This window comes from Styela clava, chromosome 7, assembly GCF_964204865.1.
Source record: "Styela clava chromosome 7, kaStyClav1.hap1.2, whole genome shotgun sequence".
Taxonomy (NCBI): domain Eukaryota; kingdom Metazoa; phylum Chordata; class Ascidiacea; order Stolidobranchia; family Styelidae; genus Styela; species Styela clava.
Window position 1 is genome coordinate 7,608,376 of NC_135256.1, and position 27,243 is coordinate 7,635,618.

General features: G+C 42.2%; 2 protein-coding genes across 7 annotated transcripts in view; both read right to left on the minus strand.

Moving 5' to 3' along the window:
* The window catches only part of LOC144425256 (histone H5-like), a 321,238-nt gene that overhangs the window by 3,756 nt on the left and 290,239 nt on the right, over window positions 1-27,243 (minus strand). The window lies entirely within an intron of this gene.
* Window positions 5,064-12,105, minus strand: LOC120327674 (uncharacterized). Of its 6 annotated transcripts, XM_078114496.1 has the most exons (6): window positions 11,793-11,927; window positions 10,823-11,617; window positions 9,484-10,049; window positions 8,651-8,848; window positions 8,163-8,475; window positions 5,064-7,878 (listed from the first exon to the last, which is right to left on the minus strand). In XM_078114496.1, the coding sequence occupies exons 2-6, from the start codon at window positions 11,415-11,417 to the stop codon at window positions 7,769-7,771; spliced, it is 1,782 nt and encodes a 593-aa protein (XP_077970622.1). In that variant the 5' UTR covers window positions 11,418-11,617; window positions 11,793-11,927; the 3' UTR covers window positions 5,064-7,768. The 6 variants fall into 6 exon arrangements, 5 of the variants coding, with proteins under 5 accessions (XP_077970622.1, XP_077970624.1, XP_077970620.1 ...); XR_013477279.1 differs by having other exon boundaries at window positions 8,316-8,475; window positions 8,646-8,848; window positions 10,823-12,105; XM_078114498.1 differs by lacking the exon at window positions 10,823-11,617 and having other exon boundaries at window positions 9,484-9,690; window positions 11,793-12,105.

Below are 27,243 nucleotides of genomic sequence, written 5' to 3' on the forward strand. Positions count from 1 at the left end.
CGAGTCGAACATATTAGGTTGGTTCGCGCATCTATCCATCTGCCTTTGTATGTGACGGTCGGCAGTTGGTTCGTGAACCGTATGCGAACTTATCACTTTTATATTTCACGATAGTATTATGTAGAGAATTATGAAATTAACAGAAGAGTACACGTCCATTCAATTCTGCGAGTCGGATCATTCAGGCTTTACAAGAATTTGAAAGCCGGGTCGACAAAATTCTACTTGGAGGCGTAACAGCTCTCATGTTCATGGTATCGCAAAGCACGCAAACTCAAGAGATATTATTTTGAAGTCTTAGATATTTGATTGGTGGGCTGCCAAAAATATTATTCATCAGCAAACTTGAACCCATTTCTGCCATCGGGATGGTCAAAGTCGAGTTATTTATCTACTTTCCTTCAGATCCTCAACGTGTTTTCGGCCCGAACCCCGTTTCTAGTGTAAAGCAATGACGTGGCAAATTGTACCTCGGCTTTTTGTAAAACTCTTCGCCGATGATACATATAAAAAAACTCAATACCTTCTGATGTACTTACTCAACTTTTCCAGCAAAGATATACGTAATTTCCAAAATACCAGAGAAAGAATGAAATCCTACAAATTACCGACAAATCCAGAAAAATTCTCACACTATGATATTTAATTATCACCGTGATAACAAAAACAAATATTCACCCACCATCAATTTAACAATGAATGGCCCCAAATTGAAGAAGATTTATGACTTTGCAAAATATTTTGCGTTATCGATACTAAACTGGAATGTGATAACCGCCTTGAATTACATGTTTTTACTTGTGCACTTTCACTTGTTGCATTCCCAGATATGCAAATTTTTAGAATAATATGTATCTGCATGCTAACCATTTGGTCCCGAACTTTTCTATGATCTGCATAATTGTATGCAATACAAATACAGAAAGTGAATGAATTAGATAGCATAACTCAGAATAGCACCTTTCACCATGAAACAGTAATTTCAAATATCCCAAATTGAAAAAAAAGAAGAAACCAGACAAGATATGATATATATATAATGAACGAACAAGAGTGGATGTGTTGATGGAATTGGTACTGAGCCGGTTTTATATTTTATACCTCATTTGATTGGGTTGGGTGGCAACATACTCCAATGACCCAAAAAGTTCGCATCGTCGCCACTCAGTAATATACCGAAGGTATTTGTGTGTCTTGATTATATATATAAACTTTGTTTTATTGGTTTGGCGAATGAATGGCGAAAATTTTAATTGGAACCTATGTGACTCGCGTGTGTTCCCATTTTTGCTTTCTTGTACGTGGCATCGTGGAAATTCCAGGTATTCGATTGAATTTCTCTGCCGAGCTTTGTGAATGTTGCCATATGATAAAGTGCGGAAAAACTTTCTGCAATGGTTGCGCTTCTGGCAACAAACGCTGCCAAAAATATCATTGTTTTGTTATTTTAGCCTTTCTGATGTCACGAAAAACCATTAGTTTGTTAATCTTCTGGCTTAGTTAAATAACACTCGTACTTGAAATCTTCACGAGCATGCCAAATACTTACAACTGTTCTCTCTCTATATATGTATATATGTAGAGCGGATAAAAAGTCAGGAACCTATAACCGATATTCGATTTGGGGAAAGCTACCGAAGAAATTGTATAAAAAAATGCGTCAGTTTTTTTTCCCGCGAAGTAGATGTCTGATAAAAGCTCTTGCTTTCGTGAATTTGCGTCCATGGAATGCCCCAATAATGTTGTTGTCATGTATCTTTCAGTTGCCAACAATATATTTAATAGTTGAAGCGATATCGCCAGGTAATAGTACAAAATCCGTCTTGTTGTATGTACAATTGCCAAAAACGAGGAAATCGAAGATGTGTCGTAATTCACTTTATTTAGCGGTTATCACGTTTGTGACGCTTTCCGAATTCGAGAAACAAGTGCTGGATAAAGCGTATATATGCGTTCTTTACTCCATCACCATTGTATTGCTGGAAAACATCGAGCTTCGATCTCAAAACTACTTTTGGTGCGAGTAGACAAGCACAAATTTGTTCAAAAGTTACGCTATTCGGTGACGCGACGTTGCATAGCGTTTCGAGCGCGTCCGCTCTTGGACTCGCGAGGTCCTTAAACATAGAGCGTCTGGTGGCGACGAGTTACATTTTAATCGACATAACCTGGTCAGAACAATCGTATCGCAACATGTCTACTGCCGCAAAGAAAACCGTTCAGAAGCGGGCGCCTGCAGCGCATCCATCCTACAAGGAAATGGCAATGGCCGCCGTGAAAGCTACTCACACTAAAAATGGATCCTCGCGAGCCGCCATAAAGAAATACGTCGAAGCAAATTACAGCGTGAAATCAGATCAGGCGAAAATCCACCTTAAGAGGGCCCTCAAAAGTCTGGTCGACGAAGGCGCGCTTAAAACGGATTTGCCAAAAGCACCCAGAAGCTACAGACTTACCAAAAAGGAACCGCCAAAGAAAAATAAGACTGCGTCGGCACAGAAGAAAAAGCCAGCAGCCAAGAAGCCGAAGACTGCACCCGTGAAGAAGGCAGCCGCAAAGAAGCCCAAGGCTAAGAAAACCGCTACGGGAACCAAAAAGGCCACCGTAAAGAAGGTTGCGAAGAAGCCCGCCGCAAAGAAGGCGACAAAAAAGACTCCCAAAAAGTCGGCCCCCAAAAAGAAGACTGTGAAAAAGACCGCCGCCAAAAAGAAGTAGTCAGACATAGGTGGGATCGCCAGAGATATAAAACGGCTCTTTTTAGAGCCACCCGAACATCATACACAAAGAGTTCGTCACTCGAAACCTCTGATCTTTTACGAGATTCAATTGGCTAACTACACGCCCTCGATCCCTTTGCCACGTGCTTTAACAAAATGGCGGGAAATATATTTCGCGCGGACCGATTGACGAACGAACAATAAATGAGTCGAAGGGCGGGAAAAATGTGAGCGGACGCTCTCGAAGCGATAGCAAGGCGAAAAATTGCCCCGGTCCACGATAAAGAAATGTGAGCGGACGCTCTCGAAGCGATAGCAAGCAAGGCGTCAAAATGCCTCTAGTCCACGAGCAAGAAAACGCCTGTTACGAAAGAGCGGGAAATGTGGGGCGGACGCTTTCGAAGCGATAGCAAGCAAGGCGTAAAATTGCCTGAGTCCACGAGCAAGTCGACGATATATATCTAAATATAATGGTCAAGTGTGAAACTTCAAAATTAATGAAACAACCCCAGTTCTGACAATGGCATGGGTGGCTCTAAAAAGAGCCGTTGTTGAAACGTTCGTTGGATGAGCTATCTAACCGCCGAACCCGTAGAGAGTTCGTCCTTGTCTTTTCAGAGCGTACACGACGTCCAAGGCTGTAACAGTCTTTCTTTTGGCATGCTCGGTGTATGTCACGGCGTCACGGATAACATTTTCCAAGAATACTTTGAGAACTCCTCTAGTTTCCTCGTAGATGAGTCCCGATATACGTTTGACACCTCCTCTGCGTGCCAAACGTCTGATTGCGGGCTTTGTGATTCCCTGGATGTTGTCACGCAACACTTTGCGATGACGCTTTGCTCCCCCCTTTCCCAAACCTTTTCCTCCTTTACCTCGTCCAGACATTGTTTACGGGTTTGCGTTTTTTGACAATGATAATTGCCAAACGCGCTATCGAGCTATAACCTCTCGCGGGGCGGCCGTCGTCGAAAAGGAGAGAAAAAATGGCGCGCAAAAGATGTCTAGCCAATTAGAAGACGTTACCCGGTCGGTACATATAGTCGCTTGAGGCTCGAGCTCTAAATCAGTTACGCGAGAGTATCTATCGTTGAACAAAAAAAAAATGGCCAGAACCAAGCAGACCGCACGAAAGAGCACCGGGGGTAAGGCTCCCCGCAAGCAGCTTGCCACAAAGGCTGCGAGAAAGAGCGCACCTGCGACCGGCGGCGTCAAGAAGCCTCACCGATACAGGCCAGGCACAGTCGCTTTGAGAGAAATTCGCCGATACCAGAAATCGACCGAGTTGCTCATACGTAAGCTTCCTTTCCAGAGATTGGTTCGGGAAATTGCTCAGGACTTCAAAACGGACTTGCGCTTCCAAAGCAGCTCCGTAATGGCGCTGCAAGAGGCGAGCGAAGCTTACTTGGTCGGTCTCTTCGAAGACACTAACCTGTGCGCAATCCACGCAAAGCGTGTCACCATCATGCCCAAGGACATTCAACTGGCACGACGCATCAGAGGCGAACGTGCTTAGGCGTCATCGACTAATTACCAAACGGCTCTTTTCAGAGCCACCACATTATTGAACTAATTTGAGTTAAGACGAAGATATGAGTCGTTGCCTCGAAACTGCGACGCATCAGGGGCGTGTTGCTGACAGCGGTTCTTTTTAGAGCCACCACGTTTTTTTGGAAGTTTGAGTTTGTACTCGCGCTAATACCAACAGATAATAATAGTGAGTTTGCGTTTCCAATACTGACTACTTGTTGGTTGGCTACTGTGTCGACTCGAAATTACTTCTTCTTTCCACAAGAAACGCCGCCGTTCGCGACGTCTTTCTCCCGGAAGACTGTGAAACGCGTACCGGTCTCAAAAGTCCCGATGTCTGTCGTATGCGAACATACTTCGTTCGCATTGGGGTGAAAATTTGCGACGCAATATTTATATTATATAACTCTCGTACAATATAGTGTGGGTGGTCCTGATAAGGACCGTTTTTTGTTTCGTTAGCCGCGAAAACGACTTACTTGGAGCTGGTGTATTTGGTGACGGCTTTTGTTCCCTCGGAAACAGCGTGTTTCGCGAGTTCGCCTGGCAGAAGCAAACGGACAGCAGTCTGGATTTCCCTACTGCTGATGGTTGAGCGTTTGTTGTAGTGTGCCAATCGAGACGATTCGCTGGCAATTCTTTCGAATACATCGTTGACGAACGAGTTCATGATGCTCATTGCCTTGCTGGAAATTCCAGTGTCGGGGTGTACCTGCTTCAGTACTTTGTAAATGTAGATGCTGAAGCTTTCTTTTCTCTTCGCTCTGCGCTTCTTTTTGTCGCCCTTCGGCGTCTGTTTCTTGCTTGACATTTTCTTAATATTTAATTTATTTGACCAGAAAAAAATGTACGTACACAAAGAAAAAAATATATATAAGCATTTTAAAACAGGTTTATGTACAATTCACTCTACATTAGAGTTTGGCACATACGGGGTTTTGTGTTTGCACGTTGGGCGTCGGTGGGTATAGTCGGCTTACGGTTTTGTCATACAGGGTGCAAGTCTCCCTATAAGTACATTGGCAAATTTATATCAGGGGTAGGATTTCCTTACATACACGGTCGCCGTTCGTATTTAGAGTCTTTCACGGTTTTGAAATACGACTAGGGGGCTTTAAAGACGGTGTTTTACAGGAGTGAGGCTTGAAGGATCACGGTCTGAAAGAGAGGTAAACGTCTCGTCCATGAATTAACTTGGGTCTTCTCGATAATTGTTTATAGGTTTTCCGCTTATATACTAGCGGAATTGTTGCATTCTAACGCTTGTGGTAATTTTCAAAGTCTATCGATTCCGGCATATGCGTTTGGGATCAAGGCGGATTCCATGAAGTTGGCTTAATTGAGTATCAATTTTAACTTAACCCCAATTGCCCTACAACTATTGAGTTACATATATTACATCTATAGCGCCACTATCCTTCAGCTCCAGGGCATTACATCTCTGGGTTCACGGCTTATAGGCTGCTACCCAACCCTTCCCTGCACTCACGTTTCGAAACATATGCAGAAAATATGAAGAGCACAACGCACACAAGTAAAAAATAAGCACTAGCATGAGTATATACACTAAATAGTATCACTGCACAGGTAAGGTTAACGAAAGTATTATATATGCACGGGATAATTTGAAACCAGGGTCAGGTAAGTTATATGCTGTTCGGACATATACTTACTTTATGGGGTAAGTTAAGTATTTTACTATATGGGTTCACACCTGGCTATTTTATGCCGGGGATAATTCTAGACCAGGGTCAGGTAAGTATTTACTGTATGAGGATTGGACTAGGAACAGGTAAGTATTTACTGTATGAGGTCGTACACGGGTATTATTTATTCACTCCTCATATCAGAGGTTATGTTTGAGTATACACGCCTGGCTATTGTATGCAAGGGATAATTTTAGACCAGGGTCAGGTAAGTATTTACTGTATGAGGATTCATGGGATAATTTTAGGCTAGGGACAGATAAATATTTATTGTATAGAGGTCGTACACGGTTATTATTCATTCACTCCTCATATCAGAGGTTATGTTTGAGTATAGATTGTTTATTACATTTCCTAACTTTTTCTATTGTGTATATGAGCCGAATTATTCTCATGAGCTACTCGAAAGTGATCTGTTCCTTTTTGACTTATATACCAGCTAGTTATAGTATTCTACCGTTTGTGGTGAATCACGTAATTTCAGTAGTTTGGTTCGTCTGCAATTTAGGATGAAGTTCTCTTGGTAGTTTTAGTTTTGGAATCTACATGTCTGAGGCACGGGGGGGGGCTAAGTTTTCGGGTCCAGGTTTCATACATATATATGTTAATCACGCACTAAAACAAAGATGAAAAAAGGGTAAAGATGCAAATATTATAAAGGCTAACGTGGAAGTGTTATGCAATACAAAACACTGACCCAGAATGGATGTTCGAGTATACGTGTTACTGAATCTGGGTTGGGCTTGTCGGTGTCGGATGTCCTTGAGTAGGGGTGCCATATAACAGTCTGCAAATCAGGGTATCTGTATGCACACACATACACGCTCGTGCATATCTGCAACACGATAATATTACCCCATTGCGAATTTACTGTTAGAAACGCTCATTGAGTTTTTCCACGATCGTCGGGTGATGAAAAATCTTTATCTCTATTGATTGTTAAGGCATTTGACTCACAGGTCATTTCGATTTAGAGAGGCGTTTCAGCTGTGGTGTTTTCAGAACTGTTGATGCAGTTCAGTTTCTATATAATATTGTATCTTGGCTGTTGTCAGGGACAATGGCTGTCGCCTTCGTTGATGTCCTTGTGCTCAAGTGATGCCGAGATCTCTCAGAACTCTCTCGTTCAGCAGTTCGATGGTCTTTATTTCTTCTTGTAGATTGATATCGAAACTCTTTTCTTTAGCTTTTTCTATTTTGTGGCGCCATATTATTTCTTTCTTAAACTTGTTGAACACTCTTCTCGAGTTTGGTATCATTTTGTTAAAGGTTATCAGGTTTCTTTCATTCCAAATGCATTGTTTCATTTTCGATAGAAGAATACACAGGTTGTTTCGTTTCTTATTTTCAATAAGATCTCCAAAATTGTATTCTATTGTTATTTTGGTGGTGACTGGTGGTGCAGTCGTCTCGTTTGATTCTGCCCAGATCCAGATCGCAGTTGCCATTAGTTTGGCTGGTTCTTTGCATTCATTGAACAGGTGTCTTTCGGTTTCAGTTCTATTGTGGCACCATGGGCAGAGGTCTGTCCCGGAAGCCATCCTGACTCGATATTTTGCTCGAGTAGGCAAAATGGAGTGCGCGCATTTCCAATTAAGGATTATCTCTTGTTGACTTAGTAGTTTGTTTGTCACGTTTTCCCATTTCGTCGTCATTAGTTTCCCGGCGTATTTCGGCTTCTGGTCATGGATAATACGATCGTAAATTGCTCGTATAGGAGTTGTGCGGATTTCATTTATATCGATCTCATATTTCTTTATTATGTCGAGGGTTTTTTTCCAATGCATAAGCGGGGTTATGGTGTGCGGTTTTGAATTATTGAATTTGTCGCCGATGTAGTTTCTCATTGATAGTCCAATTTGCTGGTCGATTCTGGAGTAGATAGATTTGTCTTGTTCGATGTCGCCATGGAGTTTCTGTAGATGCTGTAAAATAATTTTACCAAGTTGAAGGTCTAAAATCAAGGGTATATTGGGTAGGTCGATGCCTCCTTCACTTTTTGCCAGGGTTAGTATGTTGAAATCGATGTCTTCTCTGTTTGGCAATAGGAAATTCTGGGTTATTTTGCGAATTTGATATTTGTGTTTTGGTCCGAGTGGTTCAGTTTGAGCTAGATACAGCATTTTGGGGAGTATGATAGATTTAATTATTGTTTTCCGTTCCTCTAAGTTATACGATCTATGTCCAATATTATGTAAGATTTCCTTACATTCATTAATTTTGTCATTCCATGCTTTCCCATTCACTACATTCCCATACCGAATTCCGACGATCTGCACTGAGTTGACCCAGTTTATTTGTAGGTCATATTGGTTACGTGCAAAACACAGACCTTTGCTTTTGGATAAGTTTAAAACCATACCAGATGCGTTCCCATAGAGCTTTACCATATCAATGGCTCGTTTTGCGGACAATTCGTCTCGGGTGGTGATAGCGGTGTCATCCGCAAATGCTGGAGTTTTGATTTCCTCTTTTATACCTTGGAGTCTAATTCCGTGGATATTTCGGTCTTCGTTAATAGCCTGTAATAGTGAGTCCGTTGTTAGTGTAAAGAGTACATTTGATAAGGGATCCCCTTGCCTTACGCCTCTTCGGAGTGTAATGTTTTTAGAAAGATGTCCGTTTACTAGTATTTTAGATTTTGGTCCGGAGTAGATGGCTTTAATATAGCTAATAAATTTGATTGGCATACCATACTTGTGTAGAGTAGCGAACATAAAACCATGATCTATGGAATCGAAGGCCTTCTGGAAATCCAGGGAAATTAATGATCCTAGTTTCTGGTTTCTGGTGTCTGCAGTTATTTCTCTCAGAAGAAGGTTCAAGTCGATGATTTTGTTCGGAAGTTTTGAAAATTGGTGGGGGTGCGTTATATCCGGGAGAATGTTCTTTGTCCTGTTAGAAAGGATTTTATTCAGAATTTTTAGGTCATAATTTAGAAGTGTTATAGGTCTATAATTGTTAGTATCAGTATTATCGCCCCTTTTAAAAATGAGGTGGATGACTCCGTTAGCAGTTTCTGTCTGGTCAGGTGTTGAATACATTTCGTTTAGAATCATTTGTAGCTGCTTTTCAATGATATGATAACAAGATTTATAGAATTCAATACTTATACCATCGGGTCCAGGAGACTTGTTGGGTTTTATTTCCGATATCACCTTTTTTATTTCTGGTATGGAGAGGTCTTCTTTCAATTGGTCTTTCTGTTGTTCTGTCAAGACTCGTTTGATATATGATATAAAGAATTCCTGAGTTTTTGGGCATGTATCCTTTCTCTTGTATAGAGAGCTATAAAAACGTTCTACTATATCCAATTTTTCCTTAATTTTTGATTGAACAATGCTTTTACTGTCTCTTAGGGACTTGATTTCTGTTAATTTATGTCTCTTTTTGATTTTGGAAAAGAAGAATTGTAGGTTTTTTGAGGAGGGGGTGAGATTGTCTATTTTAGATTTCATTCTGATACTTTCAAAATTGATTGATTGTTCTTTAATTATCTTTGATTTTATTTGTATTATTTGAGACAGTACCTTTTCTCCTCTGTTCAATCTTATCCTTGTTTCATCTAGTTGTATTTCCAGCCTTTCTTTTTCTTCTTTCTTTCTCCTTCTGACTCTTGCTCCAAATTTAATGAGGAGCTTTTTGATTCTTGTCTTGATGTTAATCCACCATTCGATCCAATTGCAATTCATATATTCTTTTAAGGTGATCCATTTTCTCCAGTGGTCTTCAAATTCCTGCAAAAATATTTTATCATTATAATGACCTGTGTTATTTCTCCACATACCTGGGCCTCTTTTTTCTATACTCTTTAAATTTATTTCCAATACAGCTGCGTCGTGGTCTGCCCACGAAATTGAAAGGTGGTAGGCTTTATCTACTATTGTTAAGTTACTGATATATATCCTGTCTAGCCGTGCCGCTCCAAGAGCGTGGTGAAAGGTGAATTCTTTGACTTTTGGATTGGTGGCTCGAAAGGTGTCCTCTAAATGAAAATTTTGGACTATCTTCTTGAGTGTGTTTTGCAGGAAAGGGTGCTTGGAATTGGAAGGCCGCTTATCATTATTCGGATCTATGGTTATGTTGAAATCTCCTGCTAAAATTAAGTTGTATGATGTTACCAAATATTTACACATTTCAACAAAAAAATTGACTCTTTGGCTATTCTTAACTCTCGGGGAGGAGGTATAGGCATATATATTAACCAGGGTAAATCTAGTTTCCATAATTTCCAAATTAACCGCTAGGATTCTGCCTTTATTGTCATACTTTGTCCCTAGGAATTTTACATTGTTTTTGGACGTATTTATTATGATTCCCACCCCTGCCGATTGACTATTGTAAGAATTCCAAATAGCGTGACCCCATTCCAATTCTTCAGACCACTTCGTTTCGTCCTTAACTTGGCTATGTGTTTCTTGTAAAAACATTATGTCATATTGTTGTGACTTAAAATATTCAAAAAGGGCAGACCTCTTGATATGTCCTCTTAAGCCGTTCACATTCAGTGTTATTGCCTTTATTCTGTCCATTACTATGAAATTTTATATTCCTCTCGGCATCTTGGGCACTTTCCCTTATTTTGGTATCTGTTTAACGGTATGAGCGTATGACAGCAATCCACTGGAATTGCTATTTCTTCGCAATTTAGGCAAACAGTTGGCTGGTGAAAATCGATCGAGCTTTTTGGGGCTATCATGATCCTATCATCTCTGCAACATGTGCGGAAGACTTCGAATTCATGCTTACAGTTGAAGCAACAGGCCTGTTTTTGGTCGCTTATCAATCCCAAGTGTTTTTTACAATTTGGGCACCTAGTCGTGGCCTCCGGGGATGATAAACTTATAGCTTTACGAAATTGGTACTCACCGCTACTGTAGCTTTCCCATTTCCTTTTGATGTTCCTTCCTTCTTCTTCTGTAAGGTTCAAGCTGTCAGAAAAGACTTCATGATCCGTAGTACTGTCGCATAACTCCGTCGACCTGGACCCCACCTTGTTTTGATCGTTCCTGTCTGATGCGCACGAGGTCTCTTCGTCTTCACACGACGATTTCCTTATATGGTCATGCTTTTTGTTGTCGTCGTGATGACGTGATATTGTTTCATCGGGCGTCGCCCGTTCTGGTCTATCAATTTCTCCCGTGGGGTTTCCAGATTCTATTTTGTCGTGAATTGCCTCTTTGCCTGTTATTATATTATCCGCATGGCAAATTTCATTCTCGTTACTTTTCATTGTATTCTCCAGTGTCACTCTTGTTCTCTCCGACTCCAATGATAATCCCTTGTTGCTTATTTCCTCTATTTCTACGCTTTCCGCCCAACTGGTTTGGCTAGATAATTCTTTTTCTGGTAACGGATTTTCCGTGTTGCTGGTTTGTTTTGGATCTAATTTTTGGTTTTCAATTTGTTTTCGCAAGATTATTTCTGGATTTCGTTTTTGTTTTTCAGGGCATTGAAACCTCATGTGCCCCGGCTCGTTGCAATAACTGCATGTTTCCAATTGACCAGGATGTTTCACAAATAATTTAAACCCGCTTATGTTTATATAACTTTTAATCGGATTAGAAACCAAATGTTCCCTATTAATGATTATTCGCCTTGATCCGTTTTTAACTCCTTTATTGTCTTTTAGTTGTGCAATCGAGTCTGGTTTTCCATGGTTTTCTGTTATGTAGTTCATTATTAAGTTATCATTCATTTTAGTTGGCACCCAATTCACGTACAGTGGTAATTTGTCTGGTACAATGAGCCTATGAGCCGGTAGGCGCTTGCCCTCTTGCTTCAGTTTCCACAGCATGCGGTCCATTTGGAGCGCTTTAAGCCTGTTCGTAAAACTTACCTCAGTTGTCCCATTTGGGTACTGAACTATGCCATCTACTTCCTCTATCTTTATTCCCAGGTCCTCTAAAAACTTCCAAAACTCATCCCTCTTGATTTGCCTTTGCATTTTAAAGCTGAGGTCACAAGACCTATCAATCCATGATATATCCTGTGGGACGTTTTGTGCCGCAACATCGGCATATCGCAATCCCTCTCCAGCCATTGTACACACAGCAGCTACAGACCACTACGCAGCAAACGTCTTGCTTGACATTTTCTTGCTACCTTTAGTGGCCGGCATGTTGCTTTTTTGTCGGAATGAGGTGATCGAGTCTCACAAAATTATATATACAAGCGCGTATGTAAATGAGGCTGCGAGAGAGTCGCGTTTCGAGAAGAAGATCGATGTTAGTTTGTTTTTTGTTCACCGCTGAACCGTTGTCGAGGTATAAATATCGCTTGGAGCGCGATCTCTCGTCATTCAATACCGTACGCACAAAAAACGAAAGACATGTCTGGAAGAGGTAAAGGCGGCAAATCGAAGGCGAAGTCTAAGACCCGGTCGTCCCGCGCTGGGCTGCAATTTCCAGTCGGCAGAGTACACCGACTGCTCCGCAAAGGAAACTACGCGCAGCGTGTTGGAGCAGGGGCACCCGTGTACCTCGCTGCAGTTCTGGAATATTTGAGCGCTGAAGTTCTCGAGTTGGCAGGCAATGCTGCCCGTGACAACAAGAAAAGCAGGATCATTCCTCGCCATCTGCAATTGGCTATTAGGAACGACGAAGAACTGAACAAGCTACTGGGCGGAGTCACAATCGCCCAAGGTGGTGTGTTACCCAACATCCAGGCCGTGCTTTTGCCAAAAAAGACGTCGAAGAGTTCTTAAGTCGGATCGCCACATTAAATCACATAAACGGCACTTTTCAGTGCCACCAACTCAAACACTGTCGAGTTTAATGTTTTGTCACAGCCGAGTCGAACATATTAGGTTGGTTCGCGCATCTATCCATCTGCCTTTGTATGTGACGGTCGGCAGTTGGTTCGTGAACCGTATGCGAACTTATCACTTTTATATTTCACGATAGTATTATGTAGAGAATTATGAAATTAACAGAAGAGTACACGTCCATTCAATTCTGCGAGTCGGATCATTCAGGCTTTACAAGAATTTGAAAGCCGGGTCGACAAAATTCTACTTGGAGGCGTAACAGCTCTCATGTTCATGGTATCGCAAAGCACGCAAACTCAAGAGATATTATTTTGAAGTCTTAGATATTTGATTGGTGGGCTGCCAAAAATATTATTCATCAGCAAACTTGAACCCATTTCTGCCATCGGGATGGTCAAAGTCGAGTTATTTATCTACTTTCCTTCAGATCCTCAACGTGTTTTCGGCCCGAACCCCGTTTCTAGTGTAAAGCAATGACGTGGCAAATTGTACCTCGGCTTTTTGTAAAACTCTTCGCCGATGATACATATAAAAAAACTCAATACCTTCTGATGTACTTACTCAACTTTTCCAGCAAAGATATACGTAATTTCCAAAATACCAGAGAAAGAATGAAATCCTACAAATTACCGACAAATCCAGAAAAATTCTCACACTATGATATTTAATTATCACCGTGATAACAAAAACAAATATTCACCCACCATCAATTTAACAATGAATGGCCCCAAATTGAAGAAGATTTATGACTTTGCAAAATATTTTGCGTTATCGATACTAAACTGGAATGTGATAACCGCCTTGAATTACATGTTTTTACTTGTGCACTTTCACTTGTTGCATTCCCAGATATGCAAATTTTTAGAATAATATGTATCTGCATGCTAACCATTTGGTCCCGAACTTTTCTATGATCTGCATAATTGTATGCAATACAAATACAGAAAGTGAATGAATTAGATAGCATAACTCAGAATAGCACCTTTCACCATGAAACAGTAATTTCAAATATCCCAAATTGAAAAAAAAGAAGAAACCAGACAAGATATGATATATATATAATGAACGAACAAGAGTGGATGTGTTGATGGAATTGGTACTGAGCCGGTTTTATATTTTATACCTCATTTGATTGGGTTGGGTGGCAACATACTCCAATGACCCAAAAAGTTCGCATCGTCGCCACTCAGTAATATACCGAAGGTATTTGTGTGTCTTGATTATATATATAAACTTTGTTTTATTGGTTTGGCGAATGAATGGCGAAAATTTTAATTGGAACCTATGTGACTCGCGTGTGTTCCCATTTTTGCTTTCTTGTACGTGGCATCGTGGAAATTCCAGGTATTCGATTGAATTTCTCTGCCGAGCTTTGTGAATGTTGCCATATGATAAAGTGCGGAAAAACTTTCTGCAATGGTTGCGCTTCTGGCAACAAACGCTGCCAAAAATATCATTGTTTTGTTATTTTAGCCTTTCTGATGTCACGAAAAACCATTAGTTTGTTAATCTTCTGGCTTAGTTAAATAACACTCGTACTTGAAATCTTCACGAGCATGCCAAATACTTACAACTGTTCTCTCTCTATATATGTATATATGTAGAGCGGATAAAAAGTCAGGAACCTATAACCGATATTCGATTTGGGGAAAGCTACCGAAGAAATTGTATAAAAAAATGCGTCAGTTTTTTTTCCCGCGAAGTAGATGTCTGATAAAAGCTCTTGCTTTCGTGAATTTGCGTCCATGGAATGCCCCAATAATGTTGTTGTCATGTATCTTTCAGTTGCCAACAATATATTTAATAGTTGAAGCGATATCGCCAGGTAATAGTACAAAATCCGTCTTGTTGTATGTACAATTGCCAAAAACGAGGAAATCGAAGATGTGTCGTAATTCACTTTATTTAGCGGTTATCACGTTTGTGACGCTTTCCGAATTCGAGAAACAAGTGCTGGATAAAGCGTATATATGCGTTCTTTACTCCATCACCATTGTATTGCTGGAAAACATCGAGCTTCGATCTCAAAACTACTTTTGGTGCGAGTAGACAAGCACAAATTTGTTCAAAAGTTACGCTATTCGGTGACGCGACGTTGCATAGCGTTTCGAGCGCGTCCGCTCTTGGACTCGCGAGGTCCTTAAACATAGAGCGTCTGGTGGCGACGAGTTACATTTTAATCGACATAACCTGGTCAGAACAATCGTATCGCAACATGTCTACTGCCGCAAAGAAAACCGTTCAGAAGCGGGCGCCTGCAGCGCATCCATCCTACAAGGAAATGGCAATGGCCGCCGTGAAAGCTACTCACACTAAAAATGGATCCTCGCGAGCCGCCATAAAGAAATACGTCGAAGCAAATTACAGCGTGAAATCAGATCAGGCGAAAATCCACCTTAAGAGGGCCCTCAAAAGTCTGGTCGACGAAGGCGCGCTTAAAACGGATTTGCCAAAAGCACCCAGAAGCTACAGACTTACCAAAAAGGAACCGCCAAAGAAAAATAAGACTGCGTCGGCACAGAAGAAAAAGCCAGCAGCCAAGAAGCCGAAGACTGCACCCGTGAAGAAGGCAGCCGCAAAGAAGCCCAAGGCTAAGAAAACCGCTACGGGAACCAAAAAGGCCACCGTAAAGAAGGTTGCGAAGAAGCCCGCCGCAAAGAAGGCGACAAAAAAGACTCCCAAAAAGTCGGCCCCCAAAAAGAAGACTGTGAAAAAGACCGCCGCCAAAAAGAAGTAGTCAGACATAGGTGGGATCGCCAGAGATATAAAACGGCTCTTTTTAGAGCCACCCGAACATCATACACAAAGAGTTCGTCACTCGAAACCTCTGATCTTTTACGAGATTCAATTGGCTAACTACACGCCCTCGATCCCTTTGCCACGTGCTTTAACAAAATGGCGGGAAATATATTTCGCGCGGACCGATTGACGAACGAACAATAAATGAGTCGAAGGGCGGGAAAAATGTGAGCGGACGCTCTCGAAGCGATAGCAAGGCGAAAAATTGCCCCGGTCCACGATAAAGAAATGTGAGCGGACGCTCTCGAAGCGATAGCAAGCAAGGCGTCAAAATGCCTCTAGTCCACGAGCAAGAAAACGCCTGTTACGAAAGAGCGGGAAATGTGGGGCGGACGCTTTCGAAGCGATAGCAAGCAAGGCGTAAAATTGCCTGAGTCCACGAGCAAGTCGACGATATATATCTAAATATAATGGTCAAGTGTGAAACTTCAAAATTAATGAAACAACCCCAGTTCTGACAATGGCATGGGTGGCTCTAAAAAGAGCCGTTGTTGAAACGTTCGTTGGATGAGCTATCTAACCGCCGAACCCGTAGAGAGTTCGTCCTTGTCTTTTCAGAGCGTACACGACGTCCAAGGCTGTAACAGTCTTTCTTTTGGCATGCTCGGTGTATGTCACGGCGTCACGGATAACATTTTCCAAGAATACTTTGAGAACTCCTCTAGTTTCCTCGTAGATGAGTCCCGATATACGTTTGACACCTCCTCTGCGTGCCAAACGTCTGATTGCGGGCTTTGTGATTCCCTGGATGTTGTCACGCAACACTTTGCGATGACGCTTTGCTCCCCCCTTTCCCAAACCTTTTCCTCCTTTACCTCGTCCAGACATTGTTTACGGGTTTGCGTTTTTTGACAATGATAATTGCCAAACGCGCTATCGAGCTATAACCTCTCGCGGGGCGGCCGTCGTCGAAAAGGAGAGAAAAAATGGCGCGCAAAAGATGTCTAGCCAATTAGAAGACGTTACCCGGTCGGTACATATAGTCGCTTGAGGCTCGAGCTCTAAATCAGTTACGCGAGAGTATCTATCGTTGAACAAAAAAAAAATGGCCAGAACCAAGCAGACCGCACGAAAGAGCACCGGGGGTAAGGCTCCCCGCAAGCAGCTTGCCACAAAGGCTGCGAGAAAGAGCGCACCTGCGACCGGCGGCGTCAAGAAGCCTCACCGATACAGGCCAGGCACAGTCGCTTTGAGAGAAATTCGCCGATACCAGAAATCGACCGAGTTGCTCATACGTAAGCTTCCTTTCCAGAGATTGGTTCGGGAAATTGCTCAGGACTTCAAAACGGACTTGCGCTTCCAAAGCAGCTCCGTAATGGCGCTGCAAGAGGCGAGCGAAGCTTACTTGGTCGGTCTCTTCGAAGACACTAACCTGTGCGCAATCCACGCAAAGCGTGTCACCATCATGCCCAAGGACATTCAACTGGCACGACGCATCAGAGGCGAACGTGCTTAGGCGTCATCGACTAATTACCAAACGGCTCTTTTCAGAGCCACCACATTATTGAACTAATTTGAGTTAAGACGAAGATATGAGTCGTTGCCTCGAAACTGCGACGCATCAGGGGCGTGTTGCTGACAGCGGTTCTTTTTAGAGCCACCACGTTTTTTTGGAAGTTTGAGTTTGTACTCGCGCTAATACCAACAGATAATAATAGTGAGTTTGCGTTTCCAATACTGACTACTTGTTGGTTGGCTACTGTGTCGACTCGAAATTACTTCTTCTTTCCACAAGAAACGCCGCCGTTCGCGACGTCTTTCTCCCGGAAGACTGTGAAACGCGTACCGGTCTCAAAAGTCCCGATGTCTGTCGTATGCGAACATACTTCGTTCGCATTGGGGTGAAAATTTGCGACGCAATATTTATATTATATAACTCTCGTACAATATAGTGTGGGTGGTCCTGATAAGGACCGTTTTTTGTTTCGTTAGCCGCGAAAACGACTTACTTGGAGCTGGTGTATTTGGTGACGGCTTTTGTTCCCTCGGAAACAGCGTGTTTCGCGAGTTCGCCTGGCAGAAGCAAACGGACAGCAGTCTGGATTTCCCTACTGCTGATGGTTGAGCGTTTGTTGTAGTGTGCCAATCGAGACGATTCGCTGGCAATTCTTTCGAATACATCGTTGACGAACGAGTTCATGATGCTCATTGCCTTGCTGGAAATTCCAGTGTCGGGGTGTACCTGCTTCAGTACTTTGTAAATGTAGATGCTGAAGCTTTCTTTTCTCTTCGCTCTGCGCTTCTTTTTGTCGCCCTTCGGCGTCTGTTTCTTGCTTGACATTTTCTTGCTACCTTTAGTGGCCGGCATGTTGCTTTTTTGTCGGAATGAGGTGATCGAGTCTCACAAAATTATATATACAAGCGCGTATGTAAATGAGGCTGCGAGAGAGTCGCGTTTCGAGAAGAAGATCGATGTTAGTTTGTTTTTTGTTCACCGCTGAACCATTGTCGAGGTATAAATATCGCTTGGAGCGCGATCTCTCGTCATTCAATACCGTACGCACAAAAAACGAAAGACATGTCTGGAAGAGGTAAAGGCTGATTAAGTTTAGGCAGTGGAGTATTTGGTTGTATTAAGTACAATATTGAGTCGCTGTTCGATTAAGGCACAATAACAAAGGGATTACACATTCTGGATTTAAAACTTGGATTATAATATGGATTATTCTGCAGCAGTCTCGGGGCAGATTGAAGTTCTAGGAAAGCGCCCACGCTCGGTGGTCGCCGAGGTAAGTGGTGATCTAGATATGACTACCTTTCTAGCAATCCTAACGAGTACGCCGACAACTAGTAAATACCTTGATGATCTCACTGCAATGTATGAGTTAAGACCCAAGATATGGGTTCTGTCGTTTCGGCAGCTGGAAAAGAACGATGAAAACAAGTCTAAGAGAGACGATTTCTTAAGAGATAACCCAAATGTAATAACGGCTGGAAATGTAAACATTCAATTTCTTCCGCCGACGAAACCGCCGACGCGTATCAGCATAAAGGGCCTACCAGACGAAACAAAACGTCAATCAGTGATTGACGCATTAATTAAAACGAAGTGCGGAAAGATCAAAAATGTAAACAAACTGTACCATCGTGGTACGTCGCTATTTAATGGCTACGTAGCGGCATGGCTCACCGACTTCGATCAGGTGAAATTCCCGCCTTTCCTGGATATAGACGGCGCGCGTTTTAAAACCTTTCTGCCGACGGATCTATATGTACCCAAATGTGTGAATTGCCTCGAAACCGGCCATACGGCGCGCGGTTGCAAAAAGTCTAAGCGGTGCCGAACATGCGCAAAGGAGGGACATATTAGCTCACAATGCCCGGACAAAGCGAAAGAATCCCAACAGTCGCTCAGGTCATGGCTCAAAACCGCAGTTGTAAGTAAACCGACAACGCAAACCAAACAAAACCAACCTGAAGGGGAAGACACCCCCACCAAAACACCGAAATCGGCTACCTCACCAACCAAAAGCAATACGACAGATCTCGAAAAAACCACCACTTCGCAAGGCAGTGGCGAGTCGGAAGAGATTGATGTGGAAAGTAAGGAGACCAAAGACTGGTCCCTTAGTCCCGACAACAGCGAAGTATCTTTCCACCTGAACCCGCCACCTCCCCCGCCCGAACCGCGAAGACCAAAATTAAAATTGACTTCCACTATAGGAAATACGCCCTTCCAACCCCCAAAGGTTGTAAGTCACTACACTAAAATCATTCAGGAATATAACCCCCATGGCAACTCGTACGATTCAGTTTTCTCTGACTCGCCCCAAGTCTCCTCTGCCCCAGCCTGTCTGGGCGCAGAACTCACGGAAATCTGCAAAGACCCCATAACATCTCAACAGCACCACCTAGTGAGTCCAATCAATAAAAGGGACAGGAGCCAGACAAGTTCTTCTTCCGTATCCGCATCTTCCTCCGCCTCTCTGACGCAGAAACCAGCGGCTAAAAAAGGCAAGCAACCAAGCTTGGCCCGAGAAACTACAGATCTGCCTCCCCTACGATAAACTACTCGGACCTTCAGAAATAAAACCACCATGAAAATAATTTCCATAAATGTGGCGGGCATAATGAAACACCTCAGTAAGCTGGAGTTTACAATAAAGAAACATAAACCAGTCATCATACTGATACAGGAGTTACACAAATACCATAGAACCAGATTCCACTCATGGTGCTCAAAAATGCGATATAAGCCCTTTATTGACTCAATAGACCACACCGAAACCGGAGAACGCTTTTTTGCAGCGGGAACAGCCACTCTTGTAACAACCGTTGTGGCCGAATCGGTAGAAAACTACAAATCCTTAATAAAACACAGAGCCTCCGTATTAGAAATAAAATTTCGTCAGGACATACTAAAGATAGTAAATGTCTATGGACCGCCCCACAAAGGCAGTGAGGAACAAACGACCTTTTACAATAATCTGACATCCCTATTAGTCCAAGAATATCCGAACCATGACAGCCTAGTGGTTGCAGGAGATTTTAATGCAATAACGGACCATTTAGACGCCCTCCACAAAACCCAATCAGGCCTGAAAAAGGGGGAAAAAATACTAAGGACTTACATAGAAAAATCAAACCTACTAGACCCCTACCGTTTGAACCACCCAACTGAAAAAATTTTCACGATTCACCGTAACCTCCAATCCCGCCGCATAGATAGGATACACATCTCAAACGACCTAGACCTCGTAGTAAAATCATGTAACTATCACACCAACATAGTTTCAGACCATACGTACTTCCCAGAAATTGAGTTGAGCCCATTCCACAAACCGAAATGGGGCACCGGCACCTGGCGAAATAATACGGAACATTTTAAAAACCCTGCATATAGAATCATGATTCAAAATAGGTATGAAAATTTACTCGCGGAGTTGGAACATCACGACAACCTAAATACATGGTGGGATCATGTCAAGAACCAAATAAAAAAAGAATCAATAGCTTTTGGCATCATACAAAAGAAAAGAACAATAGCGGAACAAAAACAAATAGAAAAAGAAATTATAGACCACATACACGGATCAGTCACCTTAGACTCAATTGACCTGGATCTTAAGAAACAGCGCCTATTGTTTATCGAACACGAAAAAAGAGCCTATGCAAAATTCGTAGCTAATCAAAAAGAAGTCGAAAAAGACGAAAGACCTACTAAGTTCTTCTATGACATGATAACACAACGGGAAAAGAAATCGTCCATCACAAAAATTAAAACAGTAGGAAATGATATAGTAAATGATAAATCAGAAATAATGACCTCAATTTTTTCATATTATAATGAACTGTGGGGTACCACATCAATAACAAACAGCACATTACAACTCCAGTATCAAGAGCTAATGTCCAATCCAACGCTCTCTAGTGGCGAGGCCTCAGATCTGGAAGTTCCCGCATCTGGATCTGAAATACACAACACCATACGGAGCATGGAAAATAACAAATCACCAGGATTAGATGGACTCGGAAAGGAATTTTATCTTACATTCTGGCCGCAGATTAAAAAACAATTAACACAGATTATTAACAACGTATTATTATTTGGAACTATGCCGGAGAGCTGGAAAATTGCCAGAGTAATTTTAATATATAAGAAAGGAGATGCAGCAAATTTAGCAAACTGGAGGCCCATTTCTAATTTAAATGTGGATTACAAGATCTTGACTAAGCTTTTGGCAAATAGACTTAAAATAAAATTCGGAAAAATCATTAGCCCCACCCAAAAATGCACCATTCCAGGCCGTCAAATGACAGATATACACCGGAACATAGACAGCCTAATCCGTTATGCACATAAGAAGCAGATACCCGGTTACATAATTACCATAGATCAAAAAAAGGCATTCGACCTAGTTGACCATAAATTTCTACTTGGTTTATTAGGGAAAACGGGCGTATCCAACAGAATTCTTAATTCCATCAACTCCATTTACACCGGAATTACAAGCACAATCGAGATAAACGGAGCGTTCACCCCAAAGATCCCGATAAAAAGGGGAATCCGGCAGGGCTGCCCCCTCAGCATGTTGTTGTATACACTTAATGTAGAACCCCTAGCCAGGAAAATCTTAGCGAGTAACGACATACAAGGCATAATATTAGGCAAAAAGGAACAGAAAATAGAACAATATGCAGACGACACTAGTTTCTCAATCAGAACGCATTACTCTATAGACTTCATTTTTCGGGAGCTTGAAATTTATAGACGTGCAACCGGACATATATTGAACATGGAAAAAACAGAAATCCTATGCCTAAACGAGATCGCCAAGAAAAAATTAGAATTAACACAGTACTAAAAACACAGTCGCGAAAATGTTAAGATACTTGGGCTCTGCTATGGAAAAGGCACAGTGGAAAAAATTTGGGCAAACAAAACCCGCAAAATGTCCTGCATCCTACACACGGCCAAAACACGGGACTTGTCGTGGAGAGGAAAAATAACGGTCCTCCAAACTTTAATTCTCCCCCAACTTTTAATGGAGGCAAAAGTGAGACCTATCCCCACGCGATACCTGAACACAATCCAATCCATGTGTTTTAGATACCTGTGGCACCCCGAGCACATAGAACCGTTGTCGAGAAAAACGCTGCTGCAGCCGATCGGGAAAGGCGGGATTGACATGGTCGATGTCAAGTTAAGATCACTTGCTTGTCTTTTACAAAAGCTAATGACCTTAAGTAACATCGAGACCCCATCAGAATTTTGGCACCACGAAGCGCTTTACACCCTAGGCACAAAAATCAAGCTAATAAAAAGTTCACTATACAGCAACTCTACACCCCACTCCATAAAGCCAGACAACCATTGGAACCAAATATTGAATATCAGTTATGTTTTGGCCCTAAAACCAAAGGAATGGAATGACATGTCGCAGAAGTCACTTTACAAAAGCTTGAAAGAGAGTACTTATGACAAAGACCGCCAACCTACGCAAAATTGGATTGAGGTGAATCTTCTAGATGCCAAAACAAAACACCTATTTACGAATTTTGACCGCATGACTTCCTACAGGATAATTCATGATGCATACCTGTACGGCCACCGTAAGTGGAGGTACGGCCTGTTAAAAAACACCAAAACAAACAGGACGCAAATTATAAAATGCAAACTGTGTAAGGGTGAACCAGATAATACCTTTCACATCTTTCTAGCATGTCCGACATACCTTATTCTCCACAAATTCGTAGAAGATAAACTCACTGAAATAACAGGTGACGCAATTGAAATCTCTAGAATTAGCGTTATGAACAACTCTTATAATAACAGTAACATCACCACGGTGTTAATATTCTATTCAATCCTTAAAGAATTAACAATCAAATTGAAATCCCGACTCGACTGTGCCGATAGATACGCAAAACAAGACGACATCCTCGACACAAAAAAACTGGTATTAAAAATGTTCATTACGAAGATGGACAAGCTACTAGAAAAATTTGGCCACACAGATAACTTCAATCTGAAACAAGATTGGAAAAAACGCCTTCAGTAACTTTTTCCCCAACTCCCATAAATGGTAGCTTATATCTAGATAATAACATCAAACATCCCAACGGAAGTGATGAATCGAAAGCTTCACGGTGGATGTTATGCTGGGTGTACGCATTTAAAAGTCGTCACACAGTATGTACTGAAACCGGGGCGGCGGAAGTTGAGCTGTGTTGAGCATGGCATGACGGAAGCCCTGGGCAGACGTCCTGCTATTTGGCACATAGCACGACTGATGCTCGGGGCCGAAGTCTTTGCCTTGCAATACATAGCGAATACGGAAGCTGCCTTTCGTGTATGATCGCTGCTTATGCAGTGGCATGCTTATGAAGCGTAATACCGATATGACGTGTCTTTAAGACACTGATCCGGGACTGGAAAAACTCTGATCCGTATATAAAAGAAAAAAAAAGAGGTAAAGGCGGCAAATCGAAGGCGAAGTCTAAGACCCGGTCGTCCCGCGCTGGGCTGCAATTTCCAGTCGGCAGAGTACACCGACTGCTCCGCAAAGGAAACTACGCGCAGCGTGTTGGAGCAGGGGCACCCGTGTACCTCGCTGCAGTTCTGGAATATTTGAGCGCTGAAGTTCTCGAGTTGGCAGGCAATGCTGCCCGTGACAACAAGAAAAGCAGGATCATTCCTCGCCATCTGCAATTGGCTATTAGGAACGACGAAGAACTGAACAAGCTACTGGGCGGAGTCACAATCGCCCAAGGTGGTGTGTTACCCAACATCCAGGCCGTGCTTTTGCCAAAAAAGACGTCGAAGAGTTCTTAAGTCGGATCGCCACATTAAATCACATAAACGGCACTTTTCAGTGCCACCAACTCAAACACTGTCGAGTTTAATGTTTTGTCACAGCCGAGTCGAACATATTAGGTTGGTTCGCGCATCTATCCATCTGCCTTTGTATGTGACGGTCGGCAGTTGGTTCGTGAACCGTATGCGAACTTATCACTTTTATATTTCACGATAGTATTATGTAGAGAATTATGAAATTAACAGAAGAGTACACGTCCATTCAATTCTGCGAGTCGGATCATTCAGGCTTTACAAGAATTTGAAAGCCGGGTCGACAAAATTCTACTTGGAGGCGTAACAGCTCTCATGTTCATGGTATCGCAAAGCACGCAAACTCAAGAGATATTATTTTGAAGTCTTAGATATTTGATTGGTGGGCTGCCAAAAATATTATTCATCAGCAAACTTGAACCCATTTCTGCCATCGGGATGGTCAAAGTCGAGTTATTTATCTACTTTCCTTCAGATCCTCAACGTGTTTTCGGCCCGAACCCCGTTTCTAGTGTAAAGCAATGACGTGGCAAATTGTACCTCGGCTTTTTGTAAAACTCTTCGCCGATGATACATATAAAAAAACTCAATACCTTCTGATGTACTTACTCAACTTTTCCAGCAAAGATATACGTAATTTCCAAAATACCAGAGAAAGAATGAAATCCTACAAATTACCGACAAATCCAGAAAAATTCTCACACTATGATATTTAATTATCACCGTGATAACAAAAACAAATATTCACCCACCATCAATTTAACAATGAATGGCCCCAAATTGAAGAAGATTTATGACTTTGCAAAATATTTTGCGTTATCGATACTAAACTGGAATGTGATAACCGCCTTGAATTACATGTTTTTACTTGTGCACTTTCACTTGTTGCATTCCCAGATATGCAAATTTTTAGAATAATATGTATCTGCATGCTAACCATTTGGTCCCGAACTTTTCTATGATCTGCATAATTGTATGCAATACAAATACAGAAAGTGAATGAATTAGATAGCATAACTCAGAATAGCACCTTTCACCATGAAACAGTAATTTCAAATATCCCAAATTGAAAAAAAAGAAGAAACCAGACAAGATATGATATATATATAATGAACGAACAAGAGTGGATGTGTTGATGGAATTGGTACTGAGCCGGTTTTATATTTTATACCTCATTTGATTGGGTTGGGTGGCAACATACTCCAATGACCCAAAAAGTTCGCATCGTCGCCACTCAGTAATATACCGAAGGTATTTGTGTGTCTTGATTATATATATAAACTTTGTTTTATTGGTTTGGCGAATGAATGGCGAAAATTTTAATTGGAACCTATGTGACTCGCGTGTGTTCCCATTTTTGCTTTCTTGTACGTGGCATCGTGGAAATTCCAGGTATTCGATTGAATTTCTCTGCCGAGCTTTGTGAATGTTGCCATATGATAAAGTGCGGAAAAACTTTCTGCAATGGTTGCGCTTCTGGCAACAAACGCTGCCAAAAATATCATTGTTTTGTTATTTTAGCCTTTCTGATGTCACGAAAAACCATTAGTTTGTTAATCTTCTGGCTTAGTTAAATAACACTCGTACTTGAAATCTTCACGAGCATGCCAAATACTTACAACTGTTCTCTCTCTATATATGTATATATGTAGAGCGGATAAAAAGTCAGGAACCTATAACCGATATTCGATTTGGGGAAAGCTACCGAAGAAATTGTATAAAAAAATGCGTCAGTTTTTTTTCCCGCGAAGTAGATGTCTGATAAAAGCTCTTGCTTTCGTGAATTTGCGTCCATGGAATGCCCCAATAATGTTGTTGTCATGTATCTTTCAGTTGCCAACAATATATTTAATAGTTGAAGCGATATCGCCAGGTAATAGTACAAAATCCGTCTTGTTGTATGTACAATTGCCAAAAACGAGGAAATCGAAGATGTGTCGTAATTCACTTTATTTAGCGGTTATCACGTTTGTGACGCTTTCCGAATTCGAGAAACAAGTGCTGGATAAAGCGTATATATGCGTTCTTTACTCCATCACCATTGTATTGCTGGAAAACATCGAGCTTCGATCTCAAAACTACTTTTGGTGCGAGTAGACAAGCACAAATTTGTTCAAAAGTTACGCTATTCGGTGACGCGACGTTGCATAGCGTTTCGAGCGCGTCCGCTCTTGGACTCGCGAGGTCCTTAAACATAGAGCGTCTGGTGGCGACGAGTTACATTTTAATCGACATAACCTGGTCAGAACAATCGTATCGCAACATGTCTACTGCCGCAAAGAAAACCGTTCAGAAGCGGGCGCCTGCAGCGCATCCATCCTACAAGGAAATGGCAATGGCCGCCGTGAAAGCTACTCACACTAAAAATGGATCCTCGCGAGCCGCCATAAAGAAATACGTCGAAGCAAATTACAGCGTGAAATCAGATCAGGCGAAAATCCACCTTAAGAGGGCCCTCAAAAGTCTGGTCGACGAAGGCGCGCTTAAAACGGATTTGCCAAAAGCACCCAGAAGCTACAGACTTACCAAAAAGGAACCGCCAAAGAAAAATAAGACTGCGTCGGCACAGAAGAAAAAGCCAGCAGCCAAGAAGCCGAAGACTGCACCCGTGAAGAAGGCAGCCGCAAAGAAGCCCAAGGCTAAGAAAACCGCTACGGGAACCAAAAAGGCCACCGTAAAGAAGGTTGCGAAGAAGCCCGCCGCAAAGAAGGCGACAAAAAAGACTCCCAAAAAGTCGGCCCCCAAAAAGAAGACTGTGAAAAAGACCGCCGCCAAAAAGAAGTAGTCAGACATAGGTGGGATCGCCAGAGATATAAAACGGCTCTTTTTAGAGCCACCCGAACATCATACACAAAGAGTTCGTCACTCGAAACCTCTGATCTTTTACGAGATTCAATTGGCTAACTACACGCCCTCGATCCCTTTGCCACGTGCTTTAACAAAATGGCGGGAAATATATTTCGCGCGGACCGATTGACGAACGAACAATAAATGAGTCGAAGGGCGGGAAAAATGTGAGCGGACGCTCTCGAAGCGATAGCAAGGCGAAAAATTGCCCCGGTCCACGATAAAGAAATGTGAGCGGACGCTCTCGAAGCGATAGCAAGCAAGGCGTCAAAATGCCTCTAGTCCACGAGCAAGAAAACGCCTGTTACGAAAGAGCGGGAAATGTGGGGCGGACGCTTTCGAAGCGATAGCAAGCAAGGCGTAAAATTGCCTGAGTCCACGAGCAAGTCGACGATATATATCTAAATATAATGGTCAAGTGTGAAACTTCAAAATTAATGAAACAACCCCAGTTCTGACAATGGCATGGGTGGCTCTAAAAAGAGCCGTTGTTGAAACGTTCGTTGGATGAGCTATCTAACCGCCGAACCCGTAGAGAGTTCGTCCTTGTCTTTTCAGAGCGTACACGACGTCCAAGGCTGTAAC